Source organism: Tachyglossus aculeatus, chromosome 13, assembly GCF_015852505.1.
Source record: "Tachyglossus aculeatus isolate mTacAcu1 chromosome 13, mTacAcu1.pri, whole genome shotgun sequence".
Lineage (NCBI taxonomy): Eukaryota > Metazoa > Chordata > Mammalia > Monotremata > Tachyglossidae > Tachyglossus > Tachyglossus aculeatus.
The window spans coordinates 3,708,693-3,726,843 of record NC_052078.1 but is presented as its reverse complement, the minus strand read 5'-3'; the positions used below and the strand labels follow the sequence as shown (position 1 = coordinate 3,726,843).

The 18,151-nt window shown below is 50.5% G+C and overlaps 1 protein-coding gene across 3 annotated transcripts in view; it reads right to left on the bottom strand.

Moving 5' to 3' along the window:
- CCM2 (CCM2 scaffold protein) overlaps positions 1 to 18,151 on the bottom strand; it is a 61,197-nt gene that overhangs the window by 12,273 nt on the left and 30,773 nt on the right. For all 3 annotated transcript variants that reach the window (XM_038755630.1, XM_038755629.1, XM_038755631.1), the window contains exons 2-3: positions 2,866 to 3,039; positions 349 to 432 (exon numbers count right to left, since the gene is read on the bottom strand). In XM_038755630.1, the coding sequence (XP_038611558.1) occupies positions 349 to 432; positions 2,866 to 3,039 (258 nt within the window). The remainder of the gene's footprint in view (positions 1 to 348; positions 433 to 2,865; positions 3,040 to 18,151) is intronic.

The following is an 18,151-nucleotide window of genomic DNA, read 5'->3' as shown; positions in this document are numbered from 1 at the left end:
ACAATAAATGCGACTGAATGAATGAATGAATGAATGAATGAGTGACTGGCTCTCCAGGGCACTGTGGGAACTTCTGGGAGAGCGAGGGGCCACTGGGAGGGATTAGCCACTAGCCCAGCCCGGCCGATTGGAAACCCAGTCTCCCATTTGGGGGTCCTAGTCTCTGTTCAGGCCCCCGCACACCTAGGAGAGGCAGAAAAAAAAAACCCCAAAGACGCTTGTATCCTTCCGATATCACAGAGCTCCCGTCTGAGGGGACGGGGATGGCGATGATGAGCCCAACCCGGGTCATCCGCCCCAAACCAGAGCGCTTCCGGACGGACGTCCGCATCAGAGTCCGCTGTTCACCTTAGCGTTGTCTATTAAATGCAGAATTTCCGTCCGGCTGGAGGGGTTCAGGTACCCTGGAACGGATGTTAATTGGCCCAAGTACTGCAAGAAAGAGGGAGGAAAAAAAGGAGACCTATTATATTCTAGCCACGTGGACAGTTAGGGAAGCAGCGTGGCTCAGTGGAAAGAGCCCGGGGTTTGGAGTCGGAGGTCATGGGTTCGAATCCCGGCTCCGCCACATGTCTGCTGTGTGACACTGGGCAAGTCACCTGACTTCTCTGAGCCTCAGTTACCTCATCTGTAAAATGGGGATTAAGACTGTGGGCCCCACATGGGACAATCTCATCACCTTGTATCCCCCCTCAGCGCTTAGAACAATGCTTTGCACATAGTAAGCGCTTAATACCATCACTATTATTATTATTATCAACCGTCTTCTATAAGGGGGAAGAAAACCTACACGTTGGAAGATCCTCAAACGGATCCCAAACCAGGGGTATGTTTCTCCTTCTCTCTTTTCTTTCTCTTTCCTTCTTCCTCTCCCTTTCTTTCTTCCTTCCTTTCTTTCTCTTTCTCTCTCCGCCCCCCCACCCCCTGTATTTGTTAAGCACTTACTATGTGCGAGACACTTTACTAAGCGCTGGGGTAGACACAAGCTGATCGGACTGGACGTAGTCCATGTCCCACGTGCGGCTCACGGTCTCCATCCCCATTTTACAGATGAGGGAACTGAGGCCCAGAAAAGTGAAGTGACTTGGCCATGGTCATAGGACAGACAAGGGACGGAGCTGGGATTAGAACCCAGGTCCTTCTGGCTCCCAAGCCCCCTCTGTGCATCAGGCCGTGCTACCTCTCTCATCACCATCATCATCATCATCAATCGTATTTATTGAGCGCTTACTGTGTGCAGAGCACTGTACTAAGCACTTGGGAAGTACAAGTTGGCAACATCTAGAGCCAGTCCCTACCCAACAGTGGGCTCACAGTCTAAAAGGGGGAGACAGAGAACAAAACCAAACATACTAACAAAATAAAATAAATAGAATAGATATGTACAAGATAAATAAATAAATAAATAAATAGAGTAACAACTGTGAGCCCCACGTGGGGCAACCTGATCACTTTGTATCCCCCCCAGCGCTTAGAACAGTGCTTTGCACATAGTAAGCGCTTAAGAAATGCCAACATTATCATTATTATTATTCTCTGGGCCTCAGTTACCTCATCTGTAAAATGGGGATTAAGACTGTGAGCCCCCCTTGGGACAACCCGATTACCTTGTAACCTCCCCAGCACTTAGAACAGTGCTTTGCACATAGTAAGCACTTAACAAATACCATCATTTATTATTATTATTATTAATAAATACCACAGTTATTATTAGTAGTAGTAGTGAAAGTAGTAACAGTGGTAGCAGAAGTAGTAGAGAAGCAGCGTGGCTTAGTGGAAATAGCCCGGGCTTGAGAGTCAGAGGTTGTGGGTTCTAATCCCCGCTCCGCCACTTATCAGCTGTGTGACTTTGGGCAAGTCGCTGAACTTCTCCGTGCCTCCGTTACCTCATCTGTAAAATGGGGATGAAGACTGTGAGCCCCACGTGGGACAACCTGATTACCTTGTATCCACCCCAGCGCTTAGAACAGGGCTTGGCACCTAGTAAGCGCTTAACAAATACCATCATCATCATTATTAGTAGTAGTAGGCCTAAGAGTAGTAGAAACTGTAGTGGTAGAAGCAGCGTGGCTCAGTGGAAAAGAGCCCGGGCTTTGGAGTCAGAGGTCATGGGTTCTTGTCCTATGCCATCGAGTCGTTTCAGACTCATAGCGACCGTCTATATGTTGCCCACTTGTACTTCCCAAGCGCTTAGTACAGTGCTTGTACTTGTACCTATTTATTCTACTTTATTTTGTTAGTATGTTTGCTTTTGTTCTCTGTCTCCCCCTTCTAGACTGTGAGCCCACTGTTGGGTAGGGACTGGCTAGATGTTGCCAGCTTGTACTTCCCAAGCGCTTAGTATAGTGCTCTGCACATAGTAAGCGCTCAATAAATATGATTGATGGATGGATGGGTTCAAATTCCGGCTCCGCCAACTGTCAGCTGTGTGACTTTGGGCAAGTCACTTCACTTTTCTATGCCTCAGTTCCCTCATCTGTAAAAATGAGGATTAAGGCTGTGAGCCCCCCGGGGGACAACCTGACCGCCTTGTAACCTCCCCAGCGCTCAGAGCAGTGCTTTGCACATAGTAAGCGCTTAATAAGTGCCATCATTATTATTATTAGAAGTAGCAGAACAGTAATAACAGTAGTAGCAGTAGTAACGCCACTCATCAATCACCTGCTGTGTGCAACGTACTGTGTAGTAAATGCCCGGACAGTATGAAACAGAGGAAGCTCCTTGAAGGCAGGAATCATGTCTACGCTACTGTCCTCTCCCAAGTGCTTCATAAAATAATCCACCCAGAGCTAAGGCTCGAGAAATACTGTTGTCTCACGGGCCACAATCCCTATTAAGGCATCCCCCCCGGGGCGGCCCACTCACCTTCACTTCCTTTTCAATAAAGTCGTTCAGCAGGATCTCGGGGTCCACGCGATCCGGCAGAGACAGCAGCACCGTGTGGAGGGGGCGTCTCTCGGTCACCTTCTCCTGGGCCTTCTTATCCCGGCCCTTTTCTCCTTTCAGGAAAACCCGTTTAAACGGCGACACGATTCCGGGCTGAGGGGAAGGGGGACACGGGTTGGCTCCGGCCGCCGGACGGCCCCGAAGGTCACGCTGACCGGAGCCGGTCCGAGATGGCTCCCGGCGAGGTGGTGAGGGGAGGGTCCTGGTTCTCACCATCATCATCAATCGTACTTATTGAGCGCTTACTGTGTGCAGAGCACTGTACTAAGCGCTTCTCGGCACAGACCGCGGCACCCTCCGCTCCCGGGGGGCTGAGGGGAGATTACACGCTGGGGCGGCCGCCCGCCCCGCTCGGAGAGACCCCGCCATTCACCTGCTCCAGCAAACCCCCCGAAATCAAGGGCCGCCTCTTCTCCGAGGAGAAGGACGGCGGACAGGAAAGAGGTTGGTTTTCACCTGGAAGACCGAGAGTGCAGTAGTCGGGGAGGGTGGGAACCATTGGCTTCCATGATCCAGGCTGCCACCCACCTGGGATTACACCCCTAAAATGGGTCCAACTCGGACGGCTTTCCCGCACCCCTGCGATTCCGGCGACGCGACTTCCCTCGTCAGCCAATATTACGAATTCCCTGTCGGGTATCTTATGCCCAGTTAATAACGATCCCACGGAGAAGCTTTGCCTCAGATCCTAGTCATCCTGGTAGGCGAAGATGTGCGCTCCATGTCGGAGGGGGACTGGGCCCAACCTGATGATCTTGTATCTACCCCAGCGCTTAATACAGGGCCTGGCACATAGTAAGCGCTTACCAAGATATAATTCAAAGGACTCCTATAATGACACTTTTTTCCCCCGCACTGGCTAAGCCCTTAATTGCACCACACTATCAACCCTGTTAGGGAAAATCTCCAAATTCACAGTAAATGGATTCTCCTGGCCTGAGAGTCTCCCTCATCTAGAATCTATGCCCCACGGATAGCCTTTTTTGTGATAACAATAATAATAACGATGGCATTTGTTAAGCACTTACTATGTGCAAAGCACTGTTCTAAGCGCTGGGGAGGATACAAGATGATCAGGTTGTCCCACGTGGGGATCACAGTCTTCATCCCCGTTTTCCAGGTGAGGTCACTGAGGCTCAGAGAAGTGAGGTGACTTGCCCAAGGTCACACAGCCGACAATTGAGAAGCAGCGTGGCTCAGTGGAAAAGAGCACGGACTCTGGAGTCAGAGGTCATGGGTTCAAATCCCGGCTCTGCCAATTGTCAGCTGGGCGACTTTGGGCAAGTCATTTCACTTCTCTGGGCCTCAGTTACCTCATCTGTAAAATGGGGATGAAGACCGTGAGCCCTCTGTGGGACAACCTGATCACTTTGTAAACTCCCCAGCACTTAGAACAGTGCTTTGCACACAGTAAGCGCTTAATAAATGCCATTATTATTATTATTAGGTCCGTAACCGCAATTTATCGATTTCTATTCATGTCTGTCTCCCCGTCTAGACTGTAAGCTAGAATGTTTCTGCCAACTCTGTTGTACTGTCTCGAAGTTCGCGGGAAACACGTCCACCAACTCCGTTGCATTGTCCTCTCCCAAGCGCTTAGGCCAGTGCTCTGCACACAGTAAGCGCTCAGTGAAAACATGGAACTGTCCCACTCAATTCCCTGGGACACTCGTGTTTAGTTATTCCCCACCTCGTAGCGGTGAAGTGAATTTAACCGCCCTCTGAGTGCCATCCATCAGGGAAGCAGCATGGCTCAGTGGAAAGAGCCCGGGCTTTGGAGTCAGAGGTCACGGGTTCAAATCCCGGCTCCGCCACTTGTCGGCTGGGTGACTTTGGGCGAGTCACTTCACTTCTCTGGGCCTCAGTTCCCTCATCTGTAAAATGGGGATTAAGACTGTGAGCCCCGCGTGGGACAACCTGATCACCTTGTAAACTCCCCAGCGCTTAGAACGGGGCTTTGCACATAGTAAGCGCTTAATAAATGTCATTATTATTATTATTATTATTATTGTTATTATTATTATCTGCCCCTGGCGGGTACCGAGCCTGGCTCTGCTGGTTTCCGATCGCTTCTCCGGTTGACCCAAGTCCGAAATCCCTCGACGGCCCCCGGCATCTCGGTGCGGCCGGGCGATTCGGAGGCTCAGGGTCCGTGTGTCCCCCTCATCCGGCCCTGGGCCCAGAACTGGCCCGTCTGACCCGGGTTGTGTGGGGGCCCACAGGCAAGTGGCTTCTTCTTCCATCAATCAACCAATCAATCGTATTTATTGAGCGCTTACTGTGTGCAGAGCACTGTACTAAGCGCTTGGGAAGTACAAGTCGGCAACACATAGAGACGGTCCCTACCCCACAGTGGGCTCACAGTCTAGAAGGGGGAGGCACTCACAGACGCAGTTCTACTGATGCCACCTCTGAATCAATCATTCAATCAATCAATCGTATTTACTGAGCGCTTACTGTGTGCAGAGCACTGTACTAAGAGCTTGGGAAGTACAAATTGGCAACATATAGAGACAGTTGATCCGTCAGTCATATATATTTGGTGCTTAGTGGATGCGGAGCACTGTACTAAGCACTTGGGACAGTGCGATATCACGGAGTTGGGAGACACGTTCCCTGCCCACAAGGAGCTTATAGTCTGAACCGATTCTACTGACTGAGTCTCATCTATGAGATCAATCAATCATATTTATTGAGAGCTTGCTGTGGGCAAGGACTATACTAAGCATTTGGGAGATTACAATAATAATAATGATGATGATGATGGTATTTGTTAAGCGCTTACTATGTGCCAAGCACTGTTCTAAGCGCTGGGGGAGATACAAGGTAATCAGGTTGTCCCACGTGGGGCTCACAGTCTTCATCCCCATTTTACAGATGAGGTAACGGAGACACAGAGAAGGAAAGAGACTTGCCCAAAGTCACATAGCTGACAAGTGGCAGAGCTGGGATTAGAACCCAGGACTTCTGGCTCCCAAGTCGGGGCTTTTTCCATTAAGCCAGGCTGCTTAACAAAACACAATATTCATCCATTCAATCGTATTTATTGAGTGCTTACTGTGTGCAGAGCACTGTACTAAGCGCTTATAAGACACGTTCCCTGCCCACAAGGAGCTTACAAGCTGAACTGACTCTATTGCTTAAGACTCTGATTATGACCCGCCAATCAAACAATAAATCATATTTACTGAGCGTCTACTCTGTGCAGAGCACTGTACTAAGCGTCTGGGAGAGTACAATACAACACAGTCGCTAGACATGTTCCCCAGCCACAGAACCTTATAGATCTTAACAGACTCTACTGATCAAGACTCTGATTATTGCCAGGTTATTGCACATAATAAGTGCTTAAATACCATTTTTTAAATTATTATTATATTATGACCCTCCAATCGATCAATCAACCCTCTTCTGGGTATAATAATAATAACAATGGAATTTATTAAGCGCTTACTATGTGCAAAGCACTGTTTTAAGCGCTGGGGAGGTTACAAGGTGATCCGGTTGTCCCACGTGGGGCTCACAGTCTTCATCCCCATTTTACGGATGCGGTAACTGAGGCCCAAAGAAGTGAAATGACTTGCCCAAAGTCACTCAGCTTGGCGGAGCCGGGATTTGAGCCCATGACCTCTGACTCCAAAGGCCGGGCTCTTTCCACTGAGCCACGCTGCTTCCCATAATAAAATGCTCCTTTACATCCCTAACTTTGAAAACGCAGGAGTGAAATGTAAAAATCACTAGCGCTCACCTCCAGAACGTAGTAAACAGGGGAGAGCTATGTTTTTGCACCACTTTCACTTCGACCTATCATCATCATCAATCGTATTTATTGAGCGCTTACTATGTGCAGAGCACTGTATTAAGCGCTTGGGAAGTACAAATTGGCAACATCTAGCGACAGTCCCTACCCAACAGTGGGCTCACAGTCTAAAAGGGGGGAGACAGAGAACAAAACCAAACATACTAACAAAATAAAATAGAATAGATAAGTACAAGTAAAATAAATAGAGTAATAAATATGTACAAACATATATACATATATACAGGTGCTGTGGGGAAGGGAAGGAGGCAAGATGGGGGGGATGGAGAGGGGGACGAGGGGGAGAGGAAGGAATGGGCTCAGTCTGGGAAGGCCTCCTGGAGGAGGTGAGCTCAAACAGCGTGAAGTAAGAGGTGTGGGTTTAAGAAGAATAATAATAATGGCATTTATTAAGCGCTTACTATGTGCAAGGAATGTGTTCTGTGCCTGCATGCTTCCTCCATCCTACTTTATTTTTCTGAATCAAGCAACCGATGGTATTTACTGATTGCTTATAGTAAACAGAGCACTGTACTAAGCACTTGGGAGTGTGTGACAGATTTGGAAGACGAATTTCCTGCCCACGAGAAGCAGCGTGGCCTAAGTGGGCAGGGTTACGTGCCCAAGAGTCAGAGGGCCTGGGTTCTAATCCCAGCTCCGCCGCTTGCCTGCTGTGTGGCCTTAGGCAAGTCACTGTGCTTCTCTGTGCCTCAGTTACCTCATCTGTAAAATGCCCTATTTATGAGGTCGTGTGGGGCATAAAGAGGACGCCGTTTCTAAGCTTTCTTTCTCCCAGTTAAGTCACTGGAGACCAAATTAGTGTCACTGGTGGCAGTTGTTTATTTATCCCTCCCTGTTCATTAGCACAGAACAGCGCAGGGCCTCAGGCAAGGTAAAATGTCTCTTCCTAAAAATCTGAGCCCTCCCTAGTATTCCCCACAAAAATCCTCTCGTTTTGAGGAAAGGGAGTTGGTTGGCCAACGCCCGGGAATCCGCCAGCCCGGCCACCGCGTGTGGTCAGTTTGCCGGTCGGTTGGCAGGGGCCGTCGCTCCGTTCGAGCTCCGTGAGGCCACTTGTAGGCTACCCGGGAGCCAAGGGACCTGGGTTCTAATCCCAGCTCCGCCACGTGCCTGCTGTGGGATGTTCCGCCAGGCGTTTCGCTTCTCTGGGCCTCAGTTTTCACATCTGTAAAATGGGGGGGGGGGGGTTCAATCCCCATTCTCCCTCCAGTTTTGATTGTGAGCTCTGTGGGAAGGCGACTGGGTCTCACTCTCGGCTTCCAGGCTGTCCATCCCCTGGCCCCCTCCTCCCTCACCTCCCTTCTGTCCTTCTCCAGCCCAGCCCGCACCCTCCGCTCCTCTGCCGCCGCTCACCTCCTCACCGTACCTCGTTCTCGCCCGTCCCGCCGTCGACCCTCAGTCCACGTCCTCCCCCTGGCCCAGAATCAATCAATCATCATCATCATCAATCGTATTTATTGAGCACTTACTGTGTGCAGAGCACTGTACTAAGCGCTTGGGAAGTACAAGTTGGCAACATCTAGAGACAGTCATCATCATCATCATCAATTGTATTTATTGAGCGCTTACTGTGGGCAGAGCACTGTACTAAGCGCTTGGGAAGTCCAAGTTGGCAACATATAGAGACAGTCCCTACCCAACAGTGGGCTCACAGTCTAAAAGGGGGAGACAGAGAACAAAACAAAACATACTAACAAAATAAAATAAATAGAATAGATATGTACAAGTAAAATAAATAAATAAATAGAGTAACCCTCCGCACATCCACCAAGCTAGCTCTCTTCCTCCCTTCAAAGCCCTACTGAGAGCTCACCTCCTCCAGGAGGCCTTCCCAGACTGAGCCCCCTCCTTCCTCTCCTCCTCCCCATCCCCCCCCGCCTTCCCTTCTTCCCCTCCCCACAGCACCTGCATATTTGTTCGTACAGATTTATTACTCTATTTATTTTACTTGGACATATTTACTATTCTATTTATTTCGTTAATGATTCATTCATTCATTCAATCGTATTTATTGAGCACTTACTTTGTGCAGAGCACTGTACTAAGTGCTTGGGAAGTATAAGTTGGCAACATATAGAGACGGTCCCTACCCAACAGTGGGCTCACAGTCTAGAAGCGGGAGACAGAAAACAAAACAATACATATTAACAAAATCAAATAAATAGAATACGTACAAGTAAAATAAATAGAGTAATAAATATGTACAAACATACATACAGGTATATATGACGGCAACATTTTAGCTGTAATTCTATTTATTCTGACGACTTGACACCTGTCCACATGTTTTGTTTGGTCGTCTTTCTCCCCCTTCTAGACTGTGAGCCCGCTGTTGGGTAGGGACTGTCTCTATATGTCGCCCACTTGTCCTTCCCAAGCGCTTAGTTCAGTGCTCTGCACACAGTAAGCGCTCAATAAATACGATTGAATGAATGAATGACTGAATGGGTCCGACCAGATTGCCCCAGTGCTTTGTACGGTGCTGACTGAAGAGCAGGAGCTCAACAAATACCACAAATTACTTCTATCACTATTAGCCCAAACGATATTCTACAATCGGCGCGGCCTGGCAGAAAGAGCCTAGGCCTGGGATTCAGATGGACCTAGGTTCTAGTCCCGGCTCCGCCACTTGTCTGCTGTGTGACCTTGGGCTGGTCACTTCACTTCTCTGGGCTTCAGTTACCTCATCTGTAAAATGGGGCTTAAGCAGAGAAGCAGCGTGGCTCAGTGGAAAGAGCCCAGGCTTGGGAGTCAGCGGTCATGGGTTCTAATCCCGGCTCCGCCACTTGTCTGCTGTGTGACCTTGGGCAAGTCACTTAGCTTCTCTGAGCCTCAGTTACTGTAAAATGGGGGTTAAGACTGTGAGCCCCACGTGGGACAACCTGATCACCTTGTATCATCCCCCAGGCCTTAGAACAGTGCTTTGCACATAGTAAGCACTTAACAAATGACATTATTACTTTTAGAGAAGCAGCGTGTCTCAGTGGAAAGGGCTTTGGAGTCAGAGGTCATGGGCTCAAATCCCGGCTCCGCCAATTGTCAGCTGTGTGACTTTGAGCAAGTCACTTAGCTTCTCTGTGCCTCAGTTACCTCAGCTGTAAAATGGGGATTAAGACTGTGAGCCCCCCGTGGGACAACCTGATCACCTTGTAACCTCCCCAGTGCTTAGAACAGTGCTTTGCACACAGTAAGCGCTTAATAAATGCCATCATTATTATTATTATTAAGACTGTCGCCCCACGTGGGACAGAGACTGTGTCCAACCTGATTACTCTGTATCTACCGCAGCGCTTAGTACGGTGCCTGGCACACTGTAAGTGCTTTAAAAAATACCACTAAAAAACAAAACAACTGCAGAAAGGGTAACTTAATCTTGACACGGGCAGTGTGGTGAGACAGAATATATACCAGGAAGCCCAGGCTAAACCTATCGGGTCAATCAGAGCCCCCGAAAATCTGTCGACCCCGACGCAAAAGTGCAAAGTTTGTTAATCCTGTATATGGGAGGTGGGGGGGATTTGGAAGTGCCCCTTCAGCCGGTGACTTCAAGGTGAAACCCACGTCTCGGCAGTTTTGTCTGGCTTTTCTGAAACCGATAGCTGCTGGGGACGCCGATGGAAGTGCGGAGAAATATCCTTGAGATATTTCCAAGAGCCAAGCTAGCTCTCTTCCTCCCTTCAAGGCCCTGCTGAGAGCTCACCTCCTCCAGGAGGCCTTCCCAGACTGAGCCCCTTCCTTCCTCTCCCCCTCATCCCCCTCTCCATCCCCCCCATCTTACCTCCTTCCCTTCCCCACAGCACCTGGATATATGGATATATGTTTGTACATATTTATTACTCTATTTATTTATTTTACTTGTACATATCTATTCTATTTATTTTATTTTGTTAGTATGTTTGGTTTTGTTCTCCGTCTCCCCCTTTTAGACTGTGAGCCCAATGTTGGGTAGGGACTGTCTCTGTATGTTGCCAATTTGTACTTCTCAAGCGCTTAGTACAGTGCTCTGCACATAGTAAGCGCTCAATATGATTGATTGATTGATTGATTGAGACCAAACGGTTTGGTTGTTCTGTTGGCTCTACTTCACCACAGCCTCAGCTGAGACGCGCTAGGCGTCTGAGAGTCACCGGGGCCTTGCCCCAGGGCCGGGGGAGTCATCGATCGTATTTATTGAGCGCTACCATCAATCAATCAATCAATCGTATTTATTGAGCGCTTACTATGTGCAGAGCACTGTACTAAGCGCTTGGGAAGTACAAATTGGCATCACATAGAGACAGTCCCTACCCAACAGTGGGAACTGTATTAAGCCCTTGGGAGAGGATGACGGGACAATAAAAAGACACGACCCTTGCTCACGACAGCCCACTGTTGGGTAGGGACCGTCTCTATATGTTGCCAAGTTGTACTTCCCAAGCGCTTAATACAGTGCTCTGCACACAGTAAATGCTCAATAAATACGATTGATTGATTGATTGACAGGCTTACGGGCTAGAGAGGAGGACAAACATTAATATCAAGAAATAAATGACAGATATGGACATAAGCGGTGTGGGGCTGGGAGGGGGGATGGATAAAGGGAACGAGTGAAGAGGAAAGGAGGGCTTAATCAGGGAAGGCCTCTTGGAGGAGATGGGCCTTCAATAAGACTTTGAAGGAGGGCAAAGAGTCCTGGTCAATAATGTGGTAAACCTCACTGAGGCCCAGACGCCTCCGCTTCCTCAAAACCGTACGCGCCCTTCGAAATCCTCTCTTGCCTAAAGAAAGTCCTCTTTCTGGCAGCCCGGATAAACAGGAACTGCTAAACCGGACGAGCTGACGTCGGACGGTGGTCGGGAGGCAGGAACGTCAGGCCGCTCAGGATTTCGATCCGGCCGCCCACGTCCACCCCTCCGTGCGGACCGGACAATCCCGTAGGCCGTCCGAGAAAAGGTGCCGGGAAGCGAGGTGCTCAAATGGTGGCTCTGGCCCATCTTCGTGGGTCATACGAACGGCCCCAAACCGAAAGACGTCTAAAACGCAGCACCTACGCATGCTCTGGCCTGTGAGCTCATTGTGGGTGGGGCGTAGGTCTCCCAACGCTCAGTACAATGCTCTGGGCACGGTTGGCACTCCTTGAATCCCACCGAGCGATCAATTTAACCTGCCCTGCCCGACATTTACCCATCTCTCTTTCTTCCCCTCCTCTTGGCAGTGCAGGTGGGCGGGCGAGGACTCGGCAGGCCGGGGGGACGGCGAAGACCCTCGGATTAAATCCGGGTTCCAGAGAGAGACTACCCTAAAGGGGGGCCTCCATACGGAAAGGGGACCCTGGGGACTGAATCGGGGCTGTTCGAATAAACTTTCACCCAAGCTGGGTGACAGATCAGGGTGCAGTTGCCACTTGGCCCAGAGCGCTCTGGACATTCATCCTGGGTCATTTAGCCGCAGATGAAAGAGCCGGCTCTAGGCTGGAAGTTCGTCTCGGGCTGGGGATGGGCCTGCTAATTCCGTTGGATCCAGCGCTTAGTACAGTCCTTAGGACAGTGCCTGGCATATAGTAAGCACTTAACAAATGCCACTATTATTATTATTTTTGGATCGGCCCTTCCCGAGTGCTCGGTAGAGTGCTCCGCCCGGAGGGGATGCCCAACAAATCCCATCGATGGATCGATTATGGGTCAAATCCATCCAAGCTCGCCGGAGTGGCAGAATCTCGGGAATCACCCTGAGATGGCCGGAAGGGAGCCCGGGTTCCCACTCACGCGATCCCACCCGCGCCTCCATCCCAGGAAGCCGGCTCGAGGCGCAGCAGGGGACGGGCCGGCTCCGAGGCCCGGAGAGAGACGAGATTCCTACCGGGCGTTTGCCGGCGTGGCTCGTGAAGAGGGGAGGAGGGAAGGGCGGGACTCGAGATCCGGCCCACGCCAAGCAGGATGCCATTTCCCCCTCTACACCCACAGCTCGTTGCGGGCAGGGAAAGGGTCTGCCGACTCAGTTGCGTAGTCCTCTCCCAGAGCTCCGCACATAGTGAGCGCTCCACAGACACCGTCGACTGATTCCAACGGACACGGCCGGACGTGATCCGGATGGTTCCTTTCCACCTCACCCCTTCCAGCACTTCCTCAGGGGATCACCATCATCATCAATCGTATTTATTGAGCGCTTACTGTGTGCAGAGCACTGTACTAAGCGCTTGGGAAGTACAAATTGGCAACACATAGAGACAGTCCCTACCCAACAGTGGGCTCACAGTCTAAAAGATGACAAAGGGGATGACAAAGAACCATGATGACTGTGGTGTCTATTAAGTGCTACTATGTGCCGAGCACTGTATCGGGCGCTGGGGTAGACACGAGATCATCGGGTTCCACATGAGGTCCCCGGTCTAAGTAGGAGGGAGAACGGCTACCGAATCCCCATTCTGCAGATGAGGGAACTGAGGCCTAGAGAAGTGACTCGTCCGCGGTGACCGGGCAGATAAGCGGCGCGGGATCAGAACCCAGATCCGCTGATTCCCAGGCCCGTCCTCTCCCCACTAGGAAACGCTTTTTCTCCCTGTAAGACTGCGCTGTATGCTCCTCGTGGGCAGTGACCCTGTCTCCCAACTCTGGTCTACTCTCCCGGGTGCTTAGTACAGGGCACCCAGGAAGCGCTCGATAAATACCGGGGACTGACGGCGGGCGGTGGCGGAGCTTCGACTCACCTCCCCGGGGGGCTCCCCTTCCGAGCGGGGGGAGCCCCTGGGGAACGGGAAACCGCCGCAACCCGGGCCCGCGACCAACCCCTGCCCGCGCGGGGCGGCCCGCGCCTACCTCGCTCTCCATGGGGAACCCCGGGCCGAGTCGCCGACTCTTTTCCGGGGTCCGGACGACCGAGCTTTTCCTCAGGGCAGGCCCGCACCGCCCCACCGCCCCCCTAAAGCCGCTCCTCCCCCGAGGGCGGTCAGTTACTGGGCATTTTCTCCCCCCGGGGAGTTGCCGGCGGGTCGGAAAACGACGACGCTTCGAGCGGCTGCTCTCCGACCCGACCTTGCAGACAGGAAGGAGAGAAACCACAGCTTCCTCTGCAGGAGGCCTGGGTGCTCATAGATGAACCCCACGCGTAGAGTCTCACCGTGCCACCCCGATGTTGGCAGGGGCGAGGGGCCGGAGAGCCCCCCATGGCAGGAAAGCAGTCGGTGCCCCCTTCCCTTCCCGCCCCCCGTTGGCACAGCTTGGCCCGAGGGTCTCCCGGCCCTCTAACCGGGGGCCGTGGTGAGGAGGAAACTGCGGAGGAGAGGGAGGCCGTCGGCCCCCGGTCCAACGTGCTGCCAATCAGAAGCCCGGCCGCGGTCGCTCCCACCGGCCGATGGATCGATCGTTGGCATTCAGCGCGGCGCCGAGCGCTGCGCTAAGCGCCGGGCAGAGGACGGTGCGGCAGAGCTGGGAGACGACGTTTCCTGCCCACGACGAGCTTGCAGTCTGGACGGGGAGACGGACATTAAAATCAAGTATGGATGGGGACAGGAGCGCCGGGGGGCTGAAGGTGGGCTCGCTAGCAGTCGATCGTCTTTACTGGGCTCCTACTTTGTGAAGAGCGCTACACTGCGCGAGGACAAGACACTACATTTGGCAGACACAATCCCTGCCCACAACGACCTGCTGGCCTAGAGGGAGCTTACGGTCCACCTAGAAGTTTACAGCAATCAATCAGTGGTATTTATTGAGCGCTTACTATGAGCAGAGCACTGCACTAAGTACTTGAGGACAAGACACTACATTTGGCAGACACAATCCCTGCCCACAACGACCTGCTGGCCTAGAGGGAGCTTAAGGTCCACCTAGAAGTTTACAGCAATCAATCAGTGGTACTTATTGAGCGCTTACTATGAGCAGAGCGCTGCACTAAGTACTTGGGGACAATACACTACATTTGGCAGACACAATCCCTGCCCGCAACAAGCTGATAGTCTAGAGGGAGCTTACGGTCCACCTAGAATTTTACAGCAATCAATCAGTGGTATTTATTAGGGACTGTCTCTATATGTTGCCAACTTGTACTTCCCAAGCGCTTAGTACAGTGCTCTGCACACAGTAAGCGCTCAATAAATACAATTGATTGGTTGATTGACTGATTTATTGAGCACTTACTATGAGCAGAGCACTGCACTAAGTACTCGGAGAGTTCAGTAGCCACGTTTCCTGCCCGCAGCGAGCTCACGGTCTAGAGGGGGAGATGCCAGTGACTTGAACCCTGGGAATTGCTTTTGAGGACGAAAGGCGCAATCAAGATCTTAAGCGCTTAGTAGGTGCCGAGCAATGTGCTAGGCACTGGGGTAGACGCAGAAAAGCGGCGTGGCTCAGTGGAAAGAGCCCGGGCTTGGGAGTCAGAGGTCATGGGTTCCAATCCCGGCTCCGCCGCTTGTCAGCTGTGTGACTTTGGGCAAGTCACTTCACTTCTCTGTGCCTCAGGGACCTCATCTGTAAAATGGGGATTGATATTGTGAGCCCCACATGGGACAACCTGATCACCTTGTATCCTCCCCAGCGCTTAGAACAGTGCTTTAAGCGCTTAACAAACACCAAAATTATTATTATTATACAAGATCATCAGGTCCATATAGGACCTGATCATATAACCAATATTTTGATAACCAATAAAAGAGTCGGCTGCAGAAAAACGGCCGAATGCCCAAAGCCTGAACTTTAATACTTTAGGTAGCGGGGAAACCGGTGATGAAATATTCTTTAACACTCTTGCTAAAGGAGTGCATCTAATTAGGAAGTTAATGAGCAAACCCTTTCAACTGGATTTAATCAGTCCCCCCTGGCAATCTGCCCAGGCCAGCCCGAGCGCGGTGGCTGACCCTGGAGAGATCCGAAGGGACGGGAAAGGAAAGAGGATAAAATTGGAATCCCCGGAGAGATGGAGAGCGGGAGGATGGCCGAGGTGGGTCGGGGAACAGCGGTGGCCTGAATTCAGTGATCCAGAGTTCTTCCCTCCTCTTGGATGGGAAGCGACAGGCTCCCCGAAGGGTCTGGGACTGGACACGTTCGGGAATAATTTCCATCTTTCAATCGATGGGCGTAACGGAGCGCTGGCTGTGAGAGTACAACGGAATAAATAGACGTAATCCCTGTCCTCAACAAACATACAACCGAAGGTGGTGGGGGGAAAGCCACCGAAAGAAAGCACAGATAGGAAGGAGGTGCTGTAATTATTATCATTAATAATAATGATAACCATGGCAGCCTTGGTGAAGCGCTTACTGTGGGCAAAGCACTGGGGAAGATACAAAATAATCAGGTCAGACGGAGTCTGACGGGGGCTCGCAAGTATTAAATTATGTCTTTAAGAGCTATGGGGGTTTCGGTGGTATGAGAAATGCTCGAGTGGCAGTTGTGTGAGGAAATGCGGAATTGAAGAAGGTGCCTATTGGAGAGGTGACTTCAGAATTAATGAGAAGCAGCATGGCCTAATGGCTAGAGCCCGGGCCCCGGAGTCGGAGGTCTTGGATTCTAATCCCTGCTCTGCAATTTATCTGCTGTGTGACCTTAGGCACGTCACTTCCCTTCTCTGAGCCTCAGTTACCTCCTCTGTAAAGTGGGGATTGAGACTGGGAGCCCCCCGTGGGACAGGAACTGGATCCAACCCAATTAGCTTGTGTGCACCCCTGAGCTTAGTACAGCGCCTGGCACATGGGAAGCGCTTAATACAATTATTACTATTATCCTAAATCTGAATCTTTAAGACACATTGGTGCTAGGTAGCGTGGCCTAGTGGAATGAGCACAGGCCTGGGAGTTGAAGGACCTAGGTTCATCATCATCATCATCAATCGTATTTATTGAGCGCTTACTGTGTGCAGAGCACTGTACTAAGCGCTTGGGAAGTACAAGTTGGCAACATATAGAGACAGTCCCTACCCAACAGTGGGCTCACAGTCTAAAAGAACTAAAAGGTTCTAATCCTGGCTCTGTCACTTGTCTGCTGTAATCATAATTATGGTATATGTTACGCGCTTACACGGACTGTGTCCAACCTGATTTGCTTGTATCGGCCCCAGCATTTAGTACAGTGCTCCCCCATAGTAAGTGCTTAACAGATACCATTATTATTTGACTAATTAATAATAATGATGGCATTTATTAAGCGCTTACTATATGCAAAGCACTGTTCTAAGCGCTGGGGAGGTTACAAGGTGATCAGGTTGTCCCATATGGGGCTCACAGTCTTCATCCCCATTTTACAGATGAGGGAACTGAGGCCCAGAGAAGTGAGGTGACTTGCCCAAAGTCACACAGCTGACAAGTGGCAGAGCCGGGATTTGAACCCATGACCTCTGACTCCAAAGCCTGGGCTCTTTCCACTGGGCCACACTGCTTCTCCTAATTGGTGGGCAGGGATCGTCTCCATCTGACTCTGTTGTGTTGCCCTCTCCCAAGCGCTTAGAACAGTGCTTTGCACCCATTAGACTGTGAGCCCACTGTTGGGTAGGGACTATCTCTATGTGTTGCTAACTTGTACTTCCCAAGCGCTTAGTACAGTGCTCTGCATACAATAAGCGCTCAATAAATACGATTGATTGATTGATTGATTAAGCGCTCAATATCAGTGATTAGAAGGGCAATGTAGAGCACAACAGCCATCAGTTGTCTTTATTGAGCACTTACTGTGTGCAGAGCACTGTAATAATAATAATAATAATGGTATTTGTTAAGCGCTTACTACGTGCAAAGCACTGTTCTAAGCGCTGGGGGGATACAAGGTGATTAGGTTGTCCCACGTGGGGCTCACAGTCTTCATCCCCATTTTACAGATGAGGGAACTGAGGCACAGAGAAGTTAAGTGAATTTCCCAGTCACACAGCTGACAATTGGCGGAGCCGGGATTCGAACCCCTGATTCAAATCAACTGTACTAAGCGTTCCCTGTCCACCAAGAGCTTACAGCGTAGAGGATGTTGGGAAATACCAAGGGCTGGTCCTTCCGGGTGTTCGATGACACAGAGAAGGCTTATCATCATCATCATCATCAATCGTATTTATTGAGCGCTTACTATGTGCAGAGCACTGTACTAAGCGCTTGGGAAGTACAAATTGGCAACATATAGAGACAGTCGCTACCCAACAGTGGGCTCACAGTCTAAAAGGGGGAGACAGAGAACAAAACCAAACACACTAACAAAATAAAATAAATAGAATAGATATGTACAAATAAAATAAATAAATAAATAGAGTAAAAAATATGTACAAACATATATACATATATACGGGTTATACAGGCTTATCTCATCTCAAGTTAATTATGAAACTGATGCAGCCTGGTTCGTAGGGGCTGGGTAGCAGACCCTTCAGACTTCCAAATTACAAATTCGCCGGGCATCAGGGAAGCTCCGTTTGCCCGCTTAACCCGAGGAAGCTGCT